Source organism: Patiria miniata, unplaced genomic scaffold (genome assembly GCF_015706575.1).
Source record: "Patiria miniata isolate m_02_andy unplaced genomic scaffold, ASM1570657v1 HiC_scaffold_23, whole genome shotgun sequence".
Taxonomy (NCBI): domain Eukaryota; kingdom Metazoa; phylum Echinodermata; class Asteroidea; order Valvatida; family Asterinidae; genus Patiria; species Patiria miniata.
Genome location: NW_024037062.1, coordinates 6,086,742 through 6,103,853, shown reverse-complemented (window position 1 = coordinate 6,103,853; position 17,112 = coordinate 6,086,742). Strand labels below are relative to the sequence as shown.

The 17,112-nt window shown below is 39.3% G+C and overlaps 1 protein-coding gene across 2 annotated transcripts in view; it reads left to right on the top strand.

Annotated features, from left to right (window-relative positions):
- The window catches only part of LOC119731317 (choline O-acetyltransferase-like), a 37,876-nt gene extending 21,000 nt beyond the window's left edge, over nt 1-16,876 (top strand). For both annotated transcript variants that reach the window (XM_038204468.1, XM_038204469.1), the window contains 11 exons: nt 647-700; nt 3,419-3,599; nt 5,232-5,406; nt 8,202-8,398; nt 9,530-9,630; nt 10,357-10,491; nt 11,328-11,450; nt 12,038-12,176; nt 14,102-14,164; nt 14,382-14,519; nt 14,654-16,876. In XM_038204468.1, coding sequence (XP_038060396.1) covers nt 647-700; nt 3,419-3,599; nt 5,232-5,406; nt 8,202-8,398; nt 9,530-9,630; nt 10,357-10,491; nt 11,328-11,450; nt 12,038-12,176; nt 14,102-14,164; nt 14,382-14,519; nt 14,654-14,881 — 1,534 coding nt within the window. In that variant the 3' untranslated portion in view covers nt 14,882-16,876. The remainder of the gene's footprint in view (nt 1-646; nt 701-3,418; nt 3,600-5,231; nt 5,407-8,201; nt 8,399-9,529; nt 9,631-10,356; nt 10,492-11,327; nt 11,451-12,037; nt 12,177-14,101; nt 14,165-14,381; nt 14,520-14,653) is intronic.
- The last annotated feature ends 236 nt before the right edge of the window (nt 16,877-17,112 follow it).

The window sequence follows — 17,112 nt, the reverse complement described above, 5'->3', positions numbered from 1 at the left end:
AAGAATATCACCATTCAAACACAAAAACCCTTAAACCTCTTTCGTCCAAAAATACGATTTCAAGAATCGTCGTCACAATTGTCTTCATATATCACCAGCGACAAAACCTCAGTTTAAAAGTTAAAAATATTCAACAAAGTCCGTTTGAAGGCCCGTCTTCAAAAAAGTGGATTTTATAAATCATGTAGTTTGCCTAACCAGGGTTGTTAATAAACATAATTGTGCACTACAGTTGGTGACAGTTGTTGGAACAAGTATTCTGTGTAATTTTCTTTGTTGTTCCAAACAGTAAGAATACACAATAAATTGCTATTTTAGACGAAACAGGTTTTAGGGTCATTGCGTTTAAATGGTGATATTTTTTAAACGGATTGAGCAATTTCAGTAATTTTGTTCAACTAAAAGTAGCTTACGATATTGGCTCTCCAGTCATTATTATTTTTGGTGCTATATATTTTTTTTTAAATATGAAATGTAATATTTGGGGTTTGGGTTCCGCTTTTTTTTTACTTACCCTGTATTATTGACTGTTTCCAGTATAGATCAATGATGCTGAAGCTTGCACAACTCATCTAGTTTTCAATTAAATTGTAAGAAACGAGACAATCTAAGCAATATTTCTCGAATGATTTCTCCGTTTTCATAGATTTGCAGCCAAGCTCATATCGGGCATACTCGACTACAAGGTCATAATTGATGCGTAAGTAAACACGTATGACATTCCAAGTGTTTTCCCGGCCATTTCTCAGAAGTTGATAATGCATCCATATTTTCTCTGCTCGCATAAGTAAAAGCCTTAAAACCACAATGTTCCAACCAATACCGAAAATGGGCCTCGTAACATTTTTAACCATTTACCGTAATTGAATCTATCGATTGCTCCCCTCCGAGCCCAAGCAACCAATTAATTTTATGGGATTACTGGCTGACTTTCTAGTTGGCTGCGAGCTGAGGGCTATGGTATGCGGGAAACTGTCTGAAGTGTTGTGCACTCGATATCCATGGACTCGACAGACGGTATTTGTTGACCAAGCCATCGTAATAGGATTATGCCAAAAGTGGCAATGCAATTTTGTTTTTGTTTTTTGTATTTATTCATGGTGATGTAAGAATTCATTAGCTTGTCCAATTTCTACAATATAATTAGACCGCGATTTTTTTTTTTTGGCAGAGTAGGGGTACTATTCCATCGAAATTGGCGAAGTTATAATTAACGCACACAGATGCGCTTCTTGATATAAGAATGTTTCTCTGTGTGCTAGTTTAACCCTAAAAAGGGCGGGGAAGGAAACAATTTCCGGCGCTTTGCGCCGTGAAAACTTAATTTTCCCGTATACGTCGTGTACACAGAGCAGAATTGCCATTCGTACATATGAATAATTAATTAGCCATAATTCCAAAACCCTTTAACCTATAGTAATGAAATTTCTTAGGTATGTTTATGAAGAGTTGCTCTATGCATGTACCGAGTTTCAAAAGTTTCCGTAACTCAATGGCCGAGATCTTATGGGGAATCCCCCCCCCCCCGGCTGAGAGATGGTCAAAATAACCTGGCCCTTTTAGGGTTAATAGTCTACATTTTTGTCACCACATGCCCAATTCCCAATTCCTTAATGCTACAATAACTCGAACTATAACCTAGCCCTACGTATTCTTATCATCGATCAGTGTATATCACCTAGCCCTTTTTATTTTAACGTTATCGCTCATCTTAATTTCAAACCTTTGGAATTTGTTGGCGGTAAATTATGGTGTAAACTAGAAAGCACTAAACTCAGAGAGCGCAAACCGCCGCCAGGGCTAAACAATTGCCCGCCATATTGTCAGTGCACCCAACAGAAATACTCGCATAAATGGTGAAGAATCCTAAAAAAAAATCCTGGATCCAGACCCACATCCGGACCACTTCCAAAATTTAATCGATTTGTATTTGTACCAAGGACCACCCATGAAACAATTTCCATGCAAATCCGTCCATACCTTTTTGAGTTATCTTGTTAACAGACAAACCAACCAACCAACAATATAACAAAATCCAGTGAAAAAATATAACCTCCTTGGCGGAGATAATAATGTATCGCATACTGGTCGATTGACAGGCAGTGATTTAAAGGGTGAGTAAAAAAAAAACGAAACCCGAATGTCGGGACTATTGTTTTATTGAAATTCTGCATGTAGCACTTTCACAATCTAGGATCTGAAAGCCCGATTCATAAACTTTGTTGTAATACAAGAATCATTCAAATCACACATGTACTTTTCAATATACGGAGCTTTAAACACAACCACCGTTTTAGGGTTATGTCCACGAATCACCAAAAAACAGTGATCTTTCAGCAAAACGAAAAACAAAACATCTAGGGATGTGTGTGAATTGTTTTCGTTTTGCTGAAAGAACGCACATCTTTTTTTATCCGTGAACAGAACTTTAAAACGGTGGTTGTGTTTAAAATTCCGTATCTTAAAAAGTACATAAGTGATTTGAATGATTCATGAACTAAAAAGAGGCATATGGATTTGGCTTTCATATCCTAGATTTTAGAAGTGCTACATGAACAACTTCACTAAAACAAAAAGTCCCGACATTTGGGTTCCTTTTTTTTTTTAACTAACCCTGTAGTTCCTATAACCTACACCAGGCTGCATGGACCCTTAATGACACTGCCAGGCAGAAAAAAAATTGATTGTTCTGTTTGTGTGCTAAGCGAAAATTGGCCGTTAACATATGGCAAGCAATACACACTGCAGAGCATTATGATGGGACCTGTTTTGTATATTAAAGGAATGTACACTACTTGCTTTTCCTGCAATTTTCAGTGATACATGAATTTGGAGGATTAGGATGTTAGAGTAAATATTGTTAAACTGACTTGTTTCTCGTTTTGAGCTTGTAGATGCTGGAAAAACCAAGAAAACCAATCATGTTCTTGTAGTCTGATTCCCTGACCCCACTTCAGATGAAACAGAGCAATTGATAGACTTTGGGGAATTGTAAGGTCAGAGAATCAGTCTAGCAGGCTTGCACCCCTTCACAGGTGTGTTATCAATTGCAAAGAAAATGCGAAATAACTTAATATGAAAAATAAGGAGCAGTTTTTGAAAAAAAATAGTTTTCTCCAACGCTGGTCGGCCGACCAGCGTTGCAAAAATACAATTTTTCTTGAAAATGTCAGCACAGCAGGAGCCACGATTTTACAGGATGCTTTAGACTGTCATTCCCTTACAATCCAGTTAGGTATTTTGATTATTTGATCATTTCGTTTTTTATGTTGGAAAATGTTGTATCTTCCCTTTAAGAGAATGTTTCCTATGCCTTTAAATAGCCCCCTCATGTTGGCGTTATTTTGTTGTCTTGTGCCACATCTTTTCACTCATAAAACTTGCATCATTTATTGTTGTGTGGTTTTGTTTTAACCAGACGAGCTTTACCAGTCGACAGGGTGCGGCATCACAAGCCTGGCCAACCACTATGCATGGAGCAATACTACCGATTATTCTCGTCCTATCGAGTGCCAGGCGTGGTCAAAGACAGCCTAGTCTCGCCCTCCAGCAGTGTCATGCCCGAACCAGAACACATCATAGTTGTATGCAATAATCAGGTACGAGGCAGAGTCTAGTCTGGGAGTAAAAAAATTGTCCGCTTAAAGAACGGAAAGTTTAATACATGCGCTTTCAAACCCTTATTCAATTTAGGAAAAAATACTGAATACGCCGAACCGAGCCCTACAAAACATTTTGAAGTCACCTGTGCTGGTTATGCGATAAGGCCTAATTATACAAAATCGCAAACAAGGTAGAAATTAACATCATGCGTCAGTGCGTCATTATGCGTCAAACTGTAATATCAAAATGTACAACTCGATATGCTCTATATAATACATACGAACACTAGTGGATGAAAATGTCTCCAAGATTTATTTCGTGGGATCCCCTTTGCAAAAGCTCATGGGAGAGTCATGCACAAATGTGCATATTACTCCATCATTATAGAAAGCACATTCAGCTTATTGTTGGTGTTTTCTCATAACCAGCGGCTGCGCTCCACCAATGACACCGGTCTACAAATAATCGCTTTCACAAACCTTTGGAGGAATCGCAAAGCGTTTTGGGTAACTGCGTTTTAACGAGAAGGTTGCAGACCAGTAAAAAGACTGCAATAGACCTCAGTGATAATTACGCACACTTCCCGAAATTATTAAAAATACTCACAATTCTCCAAAGTGTTTGAGACACACATCATATTAAAGCTTATTTCATCATATTTCATTCTTTGTGCAATTTTACTGTGGTTAAGCAATGACTTTTTGGAGAAAATTTCATCCAAAGATGATTACCCCCAAAACAGTCCTGAAGCCACTCGCCATTTTGAAAATGGACGAATACGCTCCACTGCAAAATAGAACCATCTTAGGGCATAATTTCATCAAAATGTTCACAGAAATACGAGATCGCAGTCCTCTGCACGGCTTCCACCCTTCTTTTTTTACAAATATTCCAGTTTACGGCATAGGCATAGGCAGGCATAGGCATTTTTGAGCCTATTTACAGATCTTTACCTAGAAGGTCCTCACGAGTTACTGGCACAGAGGGAATAATGGCTCCCCACAAGTCGGTCTTTTTGACTTTGTCTGACCGCACCCCACAATGGAAATTTAGAGAAGAGGGATCAAAGGAGTTGGTACCCAGTGAAACCTATTCATAGCAGGTTGTGTGCACGCGGGAGATTAGACCCTTTGACACCAGTTAAAACAATTATCCAATTACAATTCACGAACATTAGAGAATTCATTGAAGACAGCCGCGATGGGTACTAGCAAAGAAAAAAGCTATAGAAAAAAAGCGTTTCAATTCTGTATAGAAATTGACCTAAATTTGACGGTCATTTCATAACAGTCAGTCATTTCACTTGAGAAGTTTAAGATTTTCTCTGATGTAACGGTTGAGTGAAGGGTTACGCACCTATGTTCCGACCCCCCTATGTTCCGACTGATCATGCTCCTAACCCTAACCCTTACCCTAAATAGGCTAACACAATCTTATGTGCGGTTTGTTGGAACATAGGGGTGTCGGAACATAGAGCGGTCACCGAGTGAAGTTTCGCATTCCAAAATCTCAAGCATGAAACTCCCCCCCCCCCTCCTCTTGTATAAACTATGCGTGTTGTGTGTTTTCGACGAGACCAAAAATGCAATCAGTGCCAATTTCCTTGCCTTTTGTTTTCCAACTTGCAGTTTTTTGTACTGGACGTCATCGTTAATTTCAAGCGATTAAGTGAACAGGACCTTCTGAGCCAGCTGAAACGAATCGTGGACTTGGCGCGGGAGGACCCTGCACCCCATACCGTGGGTTTGCTGACGACAATGGGGCGGGTAGAGTGGGCTACGGCAAGGAAGAAACTCATCAAGGGTGAGTAGACCATAGCTGTTTATATTTATTGTGATATTTATTTTGATATTTATTACGCGGTAGAAGGAATGGGCAAAGCAAAGAAACAAAGAGCCAGCCGGATTCTGACGGAATGTCGTAAAGAAACAGTGTTTCTGTCGAGTTACTCCCACTCCGACTGGCTTGGGCAAAACATTGTTTGTTTAAAGAAGCACACTACATCATACTTGACATTATTAAACAAAACGACAAAAAACAAAAACAAAACAGATAGAAATATAAAGAAGTGTGAGATGTTTCTCTTGCTCTTTAAAGTGGGGTTGTGGGACTTTCGACATATCAAAGGATGCCTTTGGTTCAAAACAAATGACAGATCTAGGGGGCAGGGGTTTGCAATCCCCCCCCCATAGTGTTAAAACAGGAGAAGCATCGTCCTCACTCAACCCCCTTCATATCAATCCAACCCCTTTCCTGAAAGCTAGATCCGCCCCGAAAAGCAAAGTTATCTTTAAAGCAAGAATCCAGGATGTTTCCGTTTCTGAGTGTTCAGTTGCTCCAAACAAAATAAAATAATTACCGTTGAACAAAAGAGTGCATTGACCTTTTTCTAATGAGTATAGGTTCGTCTTTAACAAGATTTTCTTAAACAGGGGATAACCAGCCCAAGAGTTTACATGGTAGATCTCAGTCAGTCATTACCGTGTGATTTACCTTAAAGAAAAAGTTGAGTGTTTTGTTGAAAAGGGTACATTAAGGCCTAAGCTTCTCTCGAGGATAATTCAATCTCTCGTTGCTTTCGTAAAAGAAAATATCACAACGAATCATTACCATTGCTTGATGCCATTGTCCGGTCTAGTGCACAATCAATTAGGCGCCGCTAATTTGCTATGATGCGCGGTTAACGCACTTGGAGACGAGACGTGTCTATTCGACACACCCACGTGAACAGATATCTTTACTTGGGTCATTAGAAAATTCAACATTTTACTGATTGGATATAACGAAGGAACGTTGAGAATGAAAAACCTGTTTTCGTGTGTATTTGCACCGTTTGATTGATTCCGGTTAATTGAGTTTTCAAGCTAAGATCAGCGCACAATTTGTGTTAAATACATACATCGGAATGCTTGAAATCTGGTGTGTCTACGTTTTGCAGTGTGGATTTTTTTCTTTTGTATATGGTTATCAGTGTAATTTAGTAAAATGTGATTCTTTGTCTAGTCGCTCTGCCCTCAACTTCAAATGAACCGCAGGGTTTGTCTAAACTGCTGCATTTGACAAAGACGAATCTAGGACACGAGGTCGCCCGGTCTTAAGTACCAAAGACAAATAGCAATATATTTATCCTCGATGCTCCTATCGCTACCACTCTACCTTGACAGGGCTACTCGCTGATTGAATGTGCCGTAAGCAAGCTATATATTATACGGTCAGAGGCAGCATCCGGAAGTTGCAAATATTAATCAAGTCATACAGCGAGTGCTTAGGGCGGTAACAGATTTGCCTCTGTTTTTTTTTACTTCACAATCCACGTTGGGCAGAAGCTTTGCTAGGAGAGATATCGGAAGAACACGCTCGATATAAATCATGTTATAGGAGTGATGACGTATTGGCAATTCCATCAGGTGGAGGGATATAGATGCAGATTGTTTAACCGAATCGGGAGTGACCGAGCAGTCTTGTTTATGCATCGGTCTGTGTTTGCATTGTAAATCTGCCGCCTTCAGTAAATCCGACGTTTTATGTGCACATCGTGTTTGAAATGAAGCTTCTAAGTTTCATCCGACTTATTTCATCAATACAGATATATACAAAAACGTGTTTTGCACAATTGCCCTTTTTTCACTGTTTTTAAGCTTTGTTCACAACATAGGTAGGACACTTACAAACCTTTATTTTGAGTCTGGTTCCTATCGGTAAAAACAATTTGTTTTCGGATAGAACGGCAACACCAAATTTAACCACATTCAAACAAAAAAATGTTGATATTTGGGCCCAATTTCACGACTCTGCTAGCCACAGAATTCCGTGCTTACGATCACAATTTTGTGCTAACCACGCTAGCAGCTAAACCTGTAAGCACAGAATCCTTACGGGATGTACACATGCGCAGAAGCAAAAATTCCTCTCTAACCAGTGAAATACACACACCGTAAGCACGATTTTTTTTACTACAGTAATCAAGAATTTTTCGCTAACAGTACGCAGAACCATGAAATCGTGCCCTGTTAAAATTGCACAAAAAAAGGATAACGTTTTATTTATATATCCAGATTGTAGGTTTGCGAAAAAAAAGATACGTCTTTCCATGCGATTTGTTCTTTAAAATGCATTCTTTTTAACATAAACCGCATTATAATCATTTGGACAGTTTTAGTGATGTGATTTCATCACTTTGAAAATAGCAAGGACCTTTATCATACCACCAACTCGGGTATTAGTTTATTCAATATAGTAAAAGTGAAACATAATTATAAAGTAACATAACCATATTAAAACTAAATCTTTTTTGGTGGCGCTGTTGCACACAATCAGTAATCATTATATGAACGCTGGGGTTAAGGTCTCGTCCGAAATCGGCTGCGGAAACTTGATGGGACCTTGGTTAAGAAACTCGTTATAGATTCCTGCTTTGTTTAAGGAAAATCGAATTTTATTATGATACCAGGGATTACAGGATTTTTTTTGGGGGGGGGCTCAAGGGTAGGCTGGGGAGGGGGGGGGCACGGACTTCGAGCTAGGAGGGGGGACACACTCATTTACACCCCTGTCTTAAAAATAAAGAGCATTTCTTTATTTCCATTTCTCACACGCAGCTTCCACGAACCGCGATTCTCTGGACATGATCGAGCGTTGCATATTCGTCCTGTGTCTGGACGCCAACATGGGCCACCCCCCTGCTGAAGTGGGGAAGCCCATGGATGCAGACGACGAGCCATTGGCTCATCAGATGCTGCATGGAGGGGGCACGTCACTCAACAGCGGTAACAGGTGGTTCGATAAAACTATGCAGGTGGGCAACATTCCAAAATCACGCTTTAATTATTAAGACTGATTTCAGCTGATCATTTGGTGCTCATAAATACATTGAACATTTCCTATTGGTCCTGAGCGCGTCGCGCGCGCAGCACGTGCTGCACGCGCCGGCTATAACCGCGTACTTGAGACAATAACTGATAGGCCCGTATCAATTATGAGGGGATCAATTTTGAGTATGACGCGCCATTGCTTGATTTAAATAACAGTTTATTCAAATATTCATAGGTCTAAGCAAAATATAGAGAAAACTTCGTTTGTAATTGTTTTGATTGAACAACTATAATTTCATTCATTTTAGGTAATGTATTACCATTTACGTTTTCTTATATCTTTAAGGTGACGTTCATTATTATAATGGTATATACATTTGTGCAGAAAATAATGAACAATACAGTTTTTCGGCCTTGCATACGAAAAAAACACCTGGAAAAGAACTGCCACTGAAGAATTCAATAACCACACCAAAAGCCTTAGGTATTTCGATGCAGTTAGATACTAATTTAGTTATGTCTTCCCTCGGCCAGTTTTAAGACCCACCTCACGTTGCACGCTTCACACTTCCGACGTCAAAGTTGCAAGAATTCACTTTTTTTCCTTGTGTGCCCTGAAAAGCTGCACTCGGCGCAGTTTGCAGTCCCTGCAAGTCAGCAGTGATTTATTCAATTTTCCGCCTGGTTGTCCCGGTGATATTTTAATTAGCTTAGTGGTGCGTTCGATGAAGGTCTGGGACAGTGAAATTGACAGTGAAATACGACTTTATTTGTTCTAGCCAGAGGCTTTGGGTCATTATCGCACAACACTCCAGAGTTCCAATTTTGCCCTTTTCCGGGAAGATGTTTTCCTTTACATTAACAAACATGAATATTATTTAAACCAAAATTGACCAATTAGGAATTACCGTAATTGGATTGTTTACTGTCTCATGAGGCTGTAGTTGACTAAAAGTCAAATTTGGAAAGGTTTGTGGGCATAGCGCCTGTGAATTAAAATTCCAAGAGTGCAAACAATTGGAAGAAAACGTGTTTAATCGAAAGAGGCATAAGTTCAAAAGGAAATTAAAATGTTTACCAAATTTATCACCATTTACCTTATAATTTCCGTTTAGTTTATAATTGGAGATGATGGAACGTGTGGTCTGAATTATGAGCATTCACCGTCAGAGGGCGTCGCAGTTGTCCAGCTCGTGGAGCATCTCCTAAGATACATGTAAGAGAGGATGTTATTAGCGTTAACTGCACGGGTACTGCACGGGTTATATATATTTATGACTGAGGGTGCTATTACAATACACGGAGGTACACTGATGATGAGTTGTGAAGTGTACGGAAGTACATATGACATAGGCCTACTTCAGTTTTCTCACGCACACCACAGTGAATCATGATTTGTTTTGTAGACAGTGTGTGATTTCTCTCCAACCCCTGATTCTAGGATGTAATCATTTTCCTTCTTCCCTCATAATATGGCCCATCGCCATTTTGAAAAATGATGCCAGCCCTGCGCTGCAATGCAAAATTAAACAATTTTAAGGCGCAAATTCATGAGAATTTTTACAGAATTAAGAGCTCACACTCCTGTGCACGGCTCCCACTCATCCTTTTTTTTTACAAACCTCCAAGCTCATGGCCTACAAAATGCTCCATAGCAAAGAATTTGAGAATGCACAAATTGTGAATTGGCCCGCGTAGGCATTCTGGACCCATTTACAGGTCTGCACCCTTAACAAAAAGTCTCACAAAAAAACTCAAACGGTCTCTGCAAACACATCTTTTGATTTATTTTCTCGAAGAACAGCACAAACCCATCAGCTAACACCATCAGGATGATTTCAGAATGTGCCCTTACCGAATGAAAATCTCTGTTATAAGTGGACGTCCTCTGCTAATATACGCTGGAGTTTACTGGACTGGTATTTGCCTTTTTACATTGCAGCGATTCGGAGACCCACAAGCGGAAGTTAACGCGAGCCCAGTCGATATGTGAGCTGCCCTGCCCACGTGTGTTAAGATGGAAGCTGTCTCATGAAACTATACAAGATATAGAGACGGCTAGAGGAGGAATGGACAGGTAAGTATACCAGAAACGTCAATCTCATCTCTCTCTTCCCCATTTCAACCAGCTATTGGGCATGATCTCCAATACTTATTGACCTTTCTTGACCCACCCATGGAAGGACAACGTTGCAAAACTAAATAATAGTGCCTTATGTTTATTATTACACATCATTGCATTGTTAAAATAACCAACAGAACCTACCTAAGAGTAAGAATCAATACAAAGACCTCTTTCTAAATAAAGAGGGTGTTCATTTGTTTCCCACCACGGATTAAATTTATGTTGTTGTTGGGTGTTTTTTTTTTTGGGGGGGGGGGGCATTTCAGTGCTGTGTTTATGTAAGCTGTGTAAAATCCGTCATGTTGTAAAATAAAAAGGGCTGCGGTTGGGATTGGAATCATTTGCCTGGCTATCAGTCATCATGACGAGACCTCAGTTTAATGCAGGGCAAATTATTCCAATCCGAAACCACATCAGCCTTTTTCACAACATGCAGGATTGTAAACAGCTTACGCACAGCACTGAAATTAATTAAGGCAAGGAACTTGGTCACATGTCCAAAAATGTTTTTGTGATCAATTGACAATTGTGTAGTGATGGGGTCTAGGCCCAGGATATAGAGTGTCTGCACAATTAAAAATTGATTTCATGTTTTTGTAGTTATTTCAAAAATAGTCAGACGGACCTTTTTTTAGGGACATGCTGTAGAACCTTTGTTATTGATCGATAAAATAACTATTGTAGACTAATATTTTAGGTCGAATTTTAAGGTATACATGTGATGATTCCTGAATTTATGATCCTTGAGTATTTAATGTATCAGCTATTTTACTTCCTTTCTTCTGCAGGCTTGTCGATGACTTTGATTTGAAACTTCTCCGTTATACCAAGTTTGGGAAGGGATTTCCCAAGTCGCAAAACATGAGCCCAGATGCGTTCATCCAGATAGCTCTACAGTTCACGTACTTTAGGTAATAAGTTTTAATCATCTTGTTGGCCTACTAACACTTTTCGTATTCACAGATTCCTGTCAAATTTTGTAAAAGAAAAGTTCGTTTGAGAAGGATTCATACATGCAATGCATAAAGGAAAACTACAAACTGGGCCGAATAGCTCATTTGGTAGATAACTAGTATGGTAGTCCGTTGGTCGTAGGTTAAAACCCCACTCCAGTCAATTTCTTTGTTCAACTTTAACATTATTAACGGTCAGAATGTGGGGCCCGCAAGGGTTAAAATTTTTGTTAGAAACCTGTTTTTTAATACTAGTTATGACAGTATCACAGTAGAGGAAAATTCAAGCTTCAAGTTCTATGTGACAGACGAACCTAACACCTTACACAATTTAAAACCGAAACAAAGTTTTCCTTAGTGAGCATGACATGCTTAGCAATGACATGCATGATATGACATTCTCAGCAATGTAATGCACGACATAGGAATTTGAATACTAAGCGGTTCTCTATGAGGACGTACGTGTCTAATAGAGAATCCACAAGAAACCATACACGCATTGATTTCTTTGTATGGCCTGATGTACATGTTTCTTGTATTATCAGGATCTACGGTCACCTAACATCTACATACGAGAGCGCCTCCACGCGGCGGTTTCTGGAGGGCAGAGTCGACAATATCCGAGCCGCGACTGTCGAAGCTTTGGAGTTCTCACGCTCCATGATCGGAGATCGTCAAGCTACCGTGAGTGAAACTTTAATAAATCTGATCGCAGGCCATTTACGATTCGCTAGTAAATTCGCCCGTTTTGGGCGTAAAATGTAGTAACTAATGTAGATTCTGCATGTTTTTACTCTTCGAACAGCAAACCAACTCGAATCTTGAAAATGTGTCCAACAGTGTTGTAGGTCTCGAGACCGGTCTCGGTCTCGAGACCGGTCTCGAGACCACTTTTTGCTGGTCTCGGTCTCGGTCTCGGTCTCGGAAGCTGTGGTCTCGGTCTTGGTCTCGGTCTCGGTCCCCTTTGGTCTCGATATTTTGGCTGGTCTCGGGTCGAGACCGGCAATATGTAGCTTTTACAGCTCGATCGATTACTTTGTGTTCACTTCGTTCAGTACCGTTGTTAGTTAAAACATTTGCTAGCCCGTAGATCGATCAAGCTTGTTATATATATCGTGGTCGGTTTGCCGGACTCGACTGCACGTTGGAAAGTCCCCAAAGTACATGTAAAGCTGCAGCAGTATACCAGTCACTGAACGATTTGGAGCAAGTTCGGCATTTATCTGTTGAGTCGGACACATAAAGCAAAGTATGAACTTGTAACAATTTATGCAATAAGGGTCAACCATTTTCGGGGATTGTGTAGTTTAGCCCACCCCTGTGGGCGTAATCACTTGCATTTTGTATTCTAATAATAAATGAGGTGCTTCAAATTAGTTATATTTTCGACCCCACACAATGTTCTCTTTAATTTGGAACAGTATTTTGAAGAAAAAGTATTTTTTTCTACCTGATTTTCCAGCATTGAACTCACACACTCTTACCAGTTACCACTCACTGTTGCCATGAGAGTGTATGATGGGACCCCATTTTCTGGCTGCTCATTTTGAAGTACCCCATTATTCCTCAAAAATTAAAATCCCGTTCAGAAAAAAAAATAAAAATCCATATCTGGCACATTCTGGCTACCACCTCGCAACTTGTGGGTCTACATGTACAAGTCCACATTCTATCACAGAAATTTAAAAATTAATTAACATTTTCTAGCTCCCATTTTTTAAAATCAAGTACACAAGTCTGGTTAGAAGTTACATGTTAGTCCTATATTTATTTTAGGAAAAAAGAGGCACAATGTAAAATTAAAATTGCATCTTTAAATATCCGTTAGAAGTCATAGCTGAAACCAAGGGGTGACTGTGGAGTTTAGGATCCAAGTTCCTATAACTGATGAAACATCTACCTTTAACTTTTTACTTTTGTCACGATTGGGTGCAGACAACATGTCAAAGCCCATATTTCTTAAGTGTAAATACTTTTTGCTCAAGTAAGGTGTCATGTACCAATTTGTCAACACTGCCACTGGTCAACATTTTGGTCTGTATTCTTTGTGAATAGAAGGGTTACATTTTTCAACTATAATAACGTGTCTTGTTTTTTTTTATTTCGACTATTGTTATTTATTATCAGCGGTCTCGGTCTCGGTCTCGGTCTCGGACCACATTGGTCTCGGTCTCGGTCCGCCTTGAAGGGGCTGGTCTCGGTCTCGGTCTCGGTCTCGAATCTTCAGGTCTCGGTCTTGGTCTCGGTCTCGGACTATCCGGTCTCGACTACAACACTGGTGTCCAAACCGTTTGTAATCCAACACATTACCAATCTATTATGTATGTTTTTTTGTATAGGAGGAATGCCTTCGCGCATGCGCGCATAAATCTGAGTTTAGAAACGATCTAGCATATTACTATGGAATTAAATATGACGCACTCGGCTGTGTTCCTTTTACATATAGTGACGTTGTCTTTCAGTAGTAGCACAGTAAGTAGTCTGAACCCTAATATACAACTTATAAGTATGTAACAGTCTTGTTTTAAACGGCTTGACCTTTGTAAATGTTACTGTGAACTTAGATTCTTTTTGGAATGACAAGTTGATCATGTTTATTTGTTTCTCAGGAATTGGAGAAGATGGATCTACTTCGTGCAGCGATACAACGGCAAACAGATATCTGCATAACAGTGAGTTCAATTTCCGTCAAATCTCGGCGACGCAACAGTTTCAAAACGGCAGTTGTTTTAAGCCCCAACATGTAAATGTTGCGTAAAATTAGTATGGTTAATGTTCTAGATTTCAACCCTCTGCAACAATTGTGTTCAATGACATGGATACTTTAATTCTCATATAGAATATTTGAAATTAATCTTTGCTTTGTTTTCTGCCGTGTTTGCCATGCAGAATATATTAGGACAAGGCTTTGACTGTCATCTTCTCGGACTCCGCGAACTCTCACGAGAACTCGGAGAGCCAATGCCCGAGATTTTCACGGATGAGGCGTACCGGATGAGCAACTACTTCAACTTGAGTACGAGTCAGGTATGATCCCAAATCCTCCCCATCCTCCATACGTTTGAGAATATAACCCTTTCCGAGCCAAACACTCAACACAGCTGCTAGTTTCGTTTGTAACGCTCACTTTACTTTTTTCTTTTTCACTTCAAAATGGACAGGTCCTGACGAAACTGGATACTTTTATGTGTTACGGCGCCGTGGTGCCAGACGGTTATGGCGCCGCCTACAATCCCCACGAAGACTACATTCTCTTCGCAATAGCGTCGTGGAAGAGATGCCCCACTACATCCTCCGAAGTCTTCCGCGACAAACTGTATAAGAGCCTGAATGATATGCACGCTTTATGCACACGTATGTCGCTCAACAACAACCACATTGTGAAGTAAATAAAACCAGTAGAGCTTGTCCCAGAGAGCGAAGAATTATATTTAAAGGTAGAATACATCATTCATGTGTGCATTAGTTTCGTTTGAAGCAACAAAAATGCTCAAATCTAAATAAAAAGGGTGCTTAACAACTAACCTGATGAGGTTTCAGCTCCGTGAATGTTGTATATTCCCAGAAACAATACTAGGGGATCTCGATTTTAATTCAAAAGTTGCCGAGTCATGTTTTGAATAGCGCCCGAAATCAGCGTCCAGGACACGTTCTCATGCAGCCGATTGCAGCTCTGCGATGTCACGCGCTGAACTGACGATTAATAGCCTCGCCGAATTAAAAACGAACATGGAAATAAACAAATGGACTTTCCAAAAATGCGACTTGAGACGCATCGTTGGAAAGGTCCTCTTGTACCATTACCATCTTCAAGCCAAGTAAGCTTTTCATCAATTGTTTCGTCAGTTACTTTTTGGATAGCTGCAAATGATGTATTCTACCTGTTGTAGATTCAAAATGGCTTTTCATGCGTCTGGTCTACACAATTTAGTCCATTATGTTCGCGTAACGTGGTCATCCTATACGATAGCACTTCCCAGTTCGCTTTACAGGTCTACAACCAATCCAAGTCACAGGTGTCAGTCAGTCAGTCAGTCAATTAGTCATTCAGATAGGAATCAAGACTAGCCCTCTGGGACCAGCAAAAACAAAGCCAAAGGTATCTTAGTGTTTCTCTTCAACTCCTTTATGAAGATCGCGACAATGTAGTTGCAGCCACATGTTAATTCTAATGAGCCACAAGTTAATTAGTTACCAGCGTTTATCTCCATTCAGTTTTATTTCGAATTTGATATAACTTTAGAGTGAGATTTGGTTGGGAGACAATAAAATGTAAAAGAACCGTTACATTATGTTTGTGTTGAAGGCAAAAGCAACTATCATAACTCAAAATCAATTATTTCTTAAGAAGTTACATCTTTACAGATTTGTTAGCAGCTTATTTAAGAGTTTGGTTTAAGTTTTCATTTAATTAACTTAGTCTGCTAGTTGTAACAACATTTCGTCTATTTTCTTAGGCTTAATTAGACGAGAAAAGCAGCTGACTACGTGTATGTGTATACGTTGACATAATGAAGAACATAATCTTTCGTATTCATTTCCCAGCCTTGGTAGAACTTTTAGAAGAAAAAAAATCAGCGAAAAGTTCTGGTAGGTAACGTGGAAGAAATGTAATTGACTGCGTAGATAAAGGGCGGATTTTGGATCATGTTAATCCACAGCTTACAAACAAAGTAGTTATTTAATCTAAAAATTGATATATTAGTTTGGTAAGTCCCCAATCCTATGTCAAGTTGGCTAAAAACTACACGACTTAGTTTCTGTTCAGCACAGAGAAAATGATGTCTTTGTGCAGAATCTATCATAAGTAATATCATACCATAATGAAATCACTATAAACACAAAACAAAAACATATGTAACTGTAGGTACCCCTCTTTGTTCTCACTGATATCATTGAAAAACAGAGCAACTGAATTCATCTTATTGACTGGTTTTTTGGGGGGGAGTGGGGGTGAGTGGTGTCATGACCGACATCGGCTAGCAACAGATCAGTAATAGTTGTTCTATGTGCTCACACCAAAAATATACGTGTATGATTACTAAACATTTAAAATTGTTTTCTAAGCCACGAATACTCTATTTTACGAGTAATTCCTTTAATCTTTCACGTGCAATAACTGTGAATAATGAATATCAAAATTCTCTATATAAAGCAGAAAAAAAGTATTTATTGTAGCATACAGATTTATGTATAACCGAAAGATACGAATGTATTGATATTATGTAATAATTATGACACTTTATTATAATTAAAGCTGCATTTCCATAGTTTGTTTCAAATACAATTGGGAACAGATGATATCACAATTGCGGGAACACTTTGGTCTGTAGATGGACATGGAACTTTAATCGCAATAAATAATGACTCAAAATTAATTGAAACTTTGATCATTGTTTTCTTAAATGATGAAAGCCCTTTTATTCAATAGCACGTAGCAGTCTCCCTTCAAATTATTTGAAATATTTCATCATATTCATTTTAAAATAGTGTAGCGGGAACATATTGGGCTCTTGTCCTCCAAGTCGAGCAAAACCAAAAAAAGGGGACACAAACAGGATTTCTAACTCCAAAGGAAGCTCTTATGTATTTCGCCAAACGGACTCTGCGGGCAACTCGC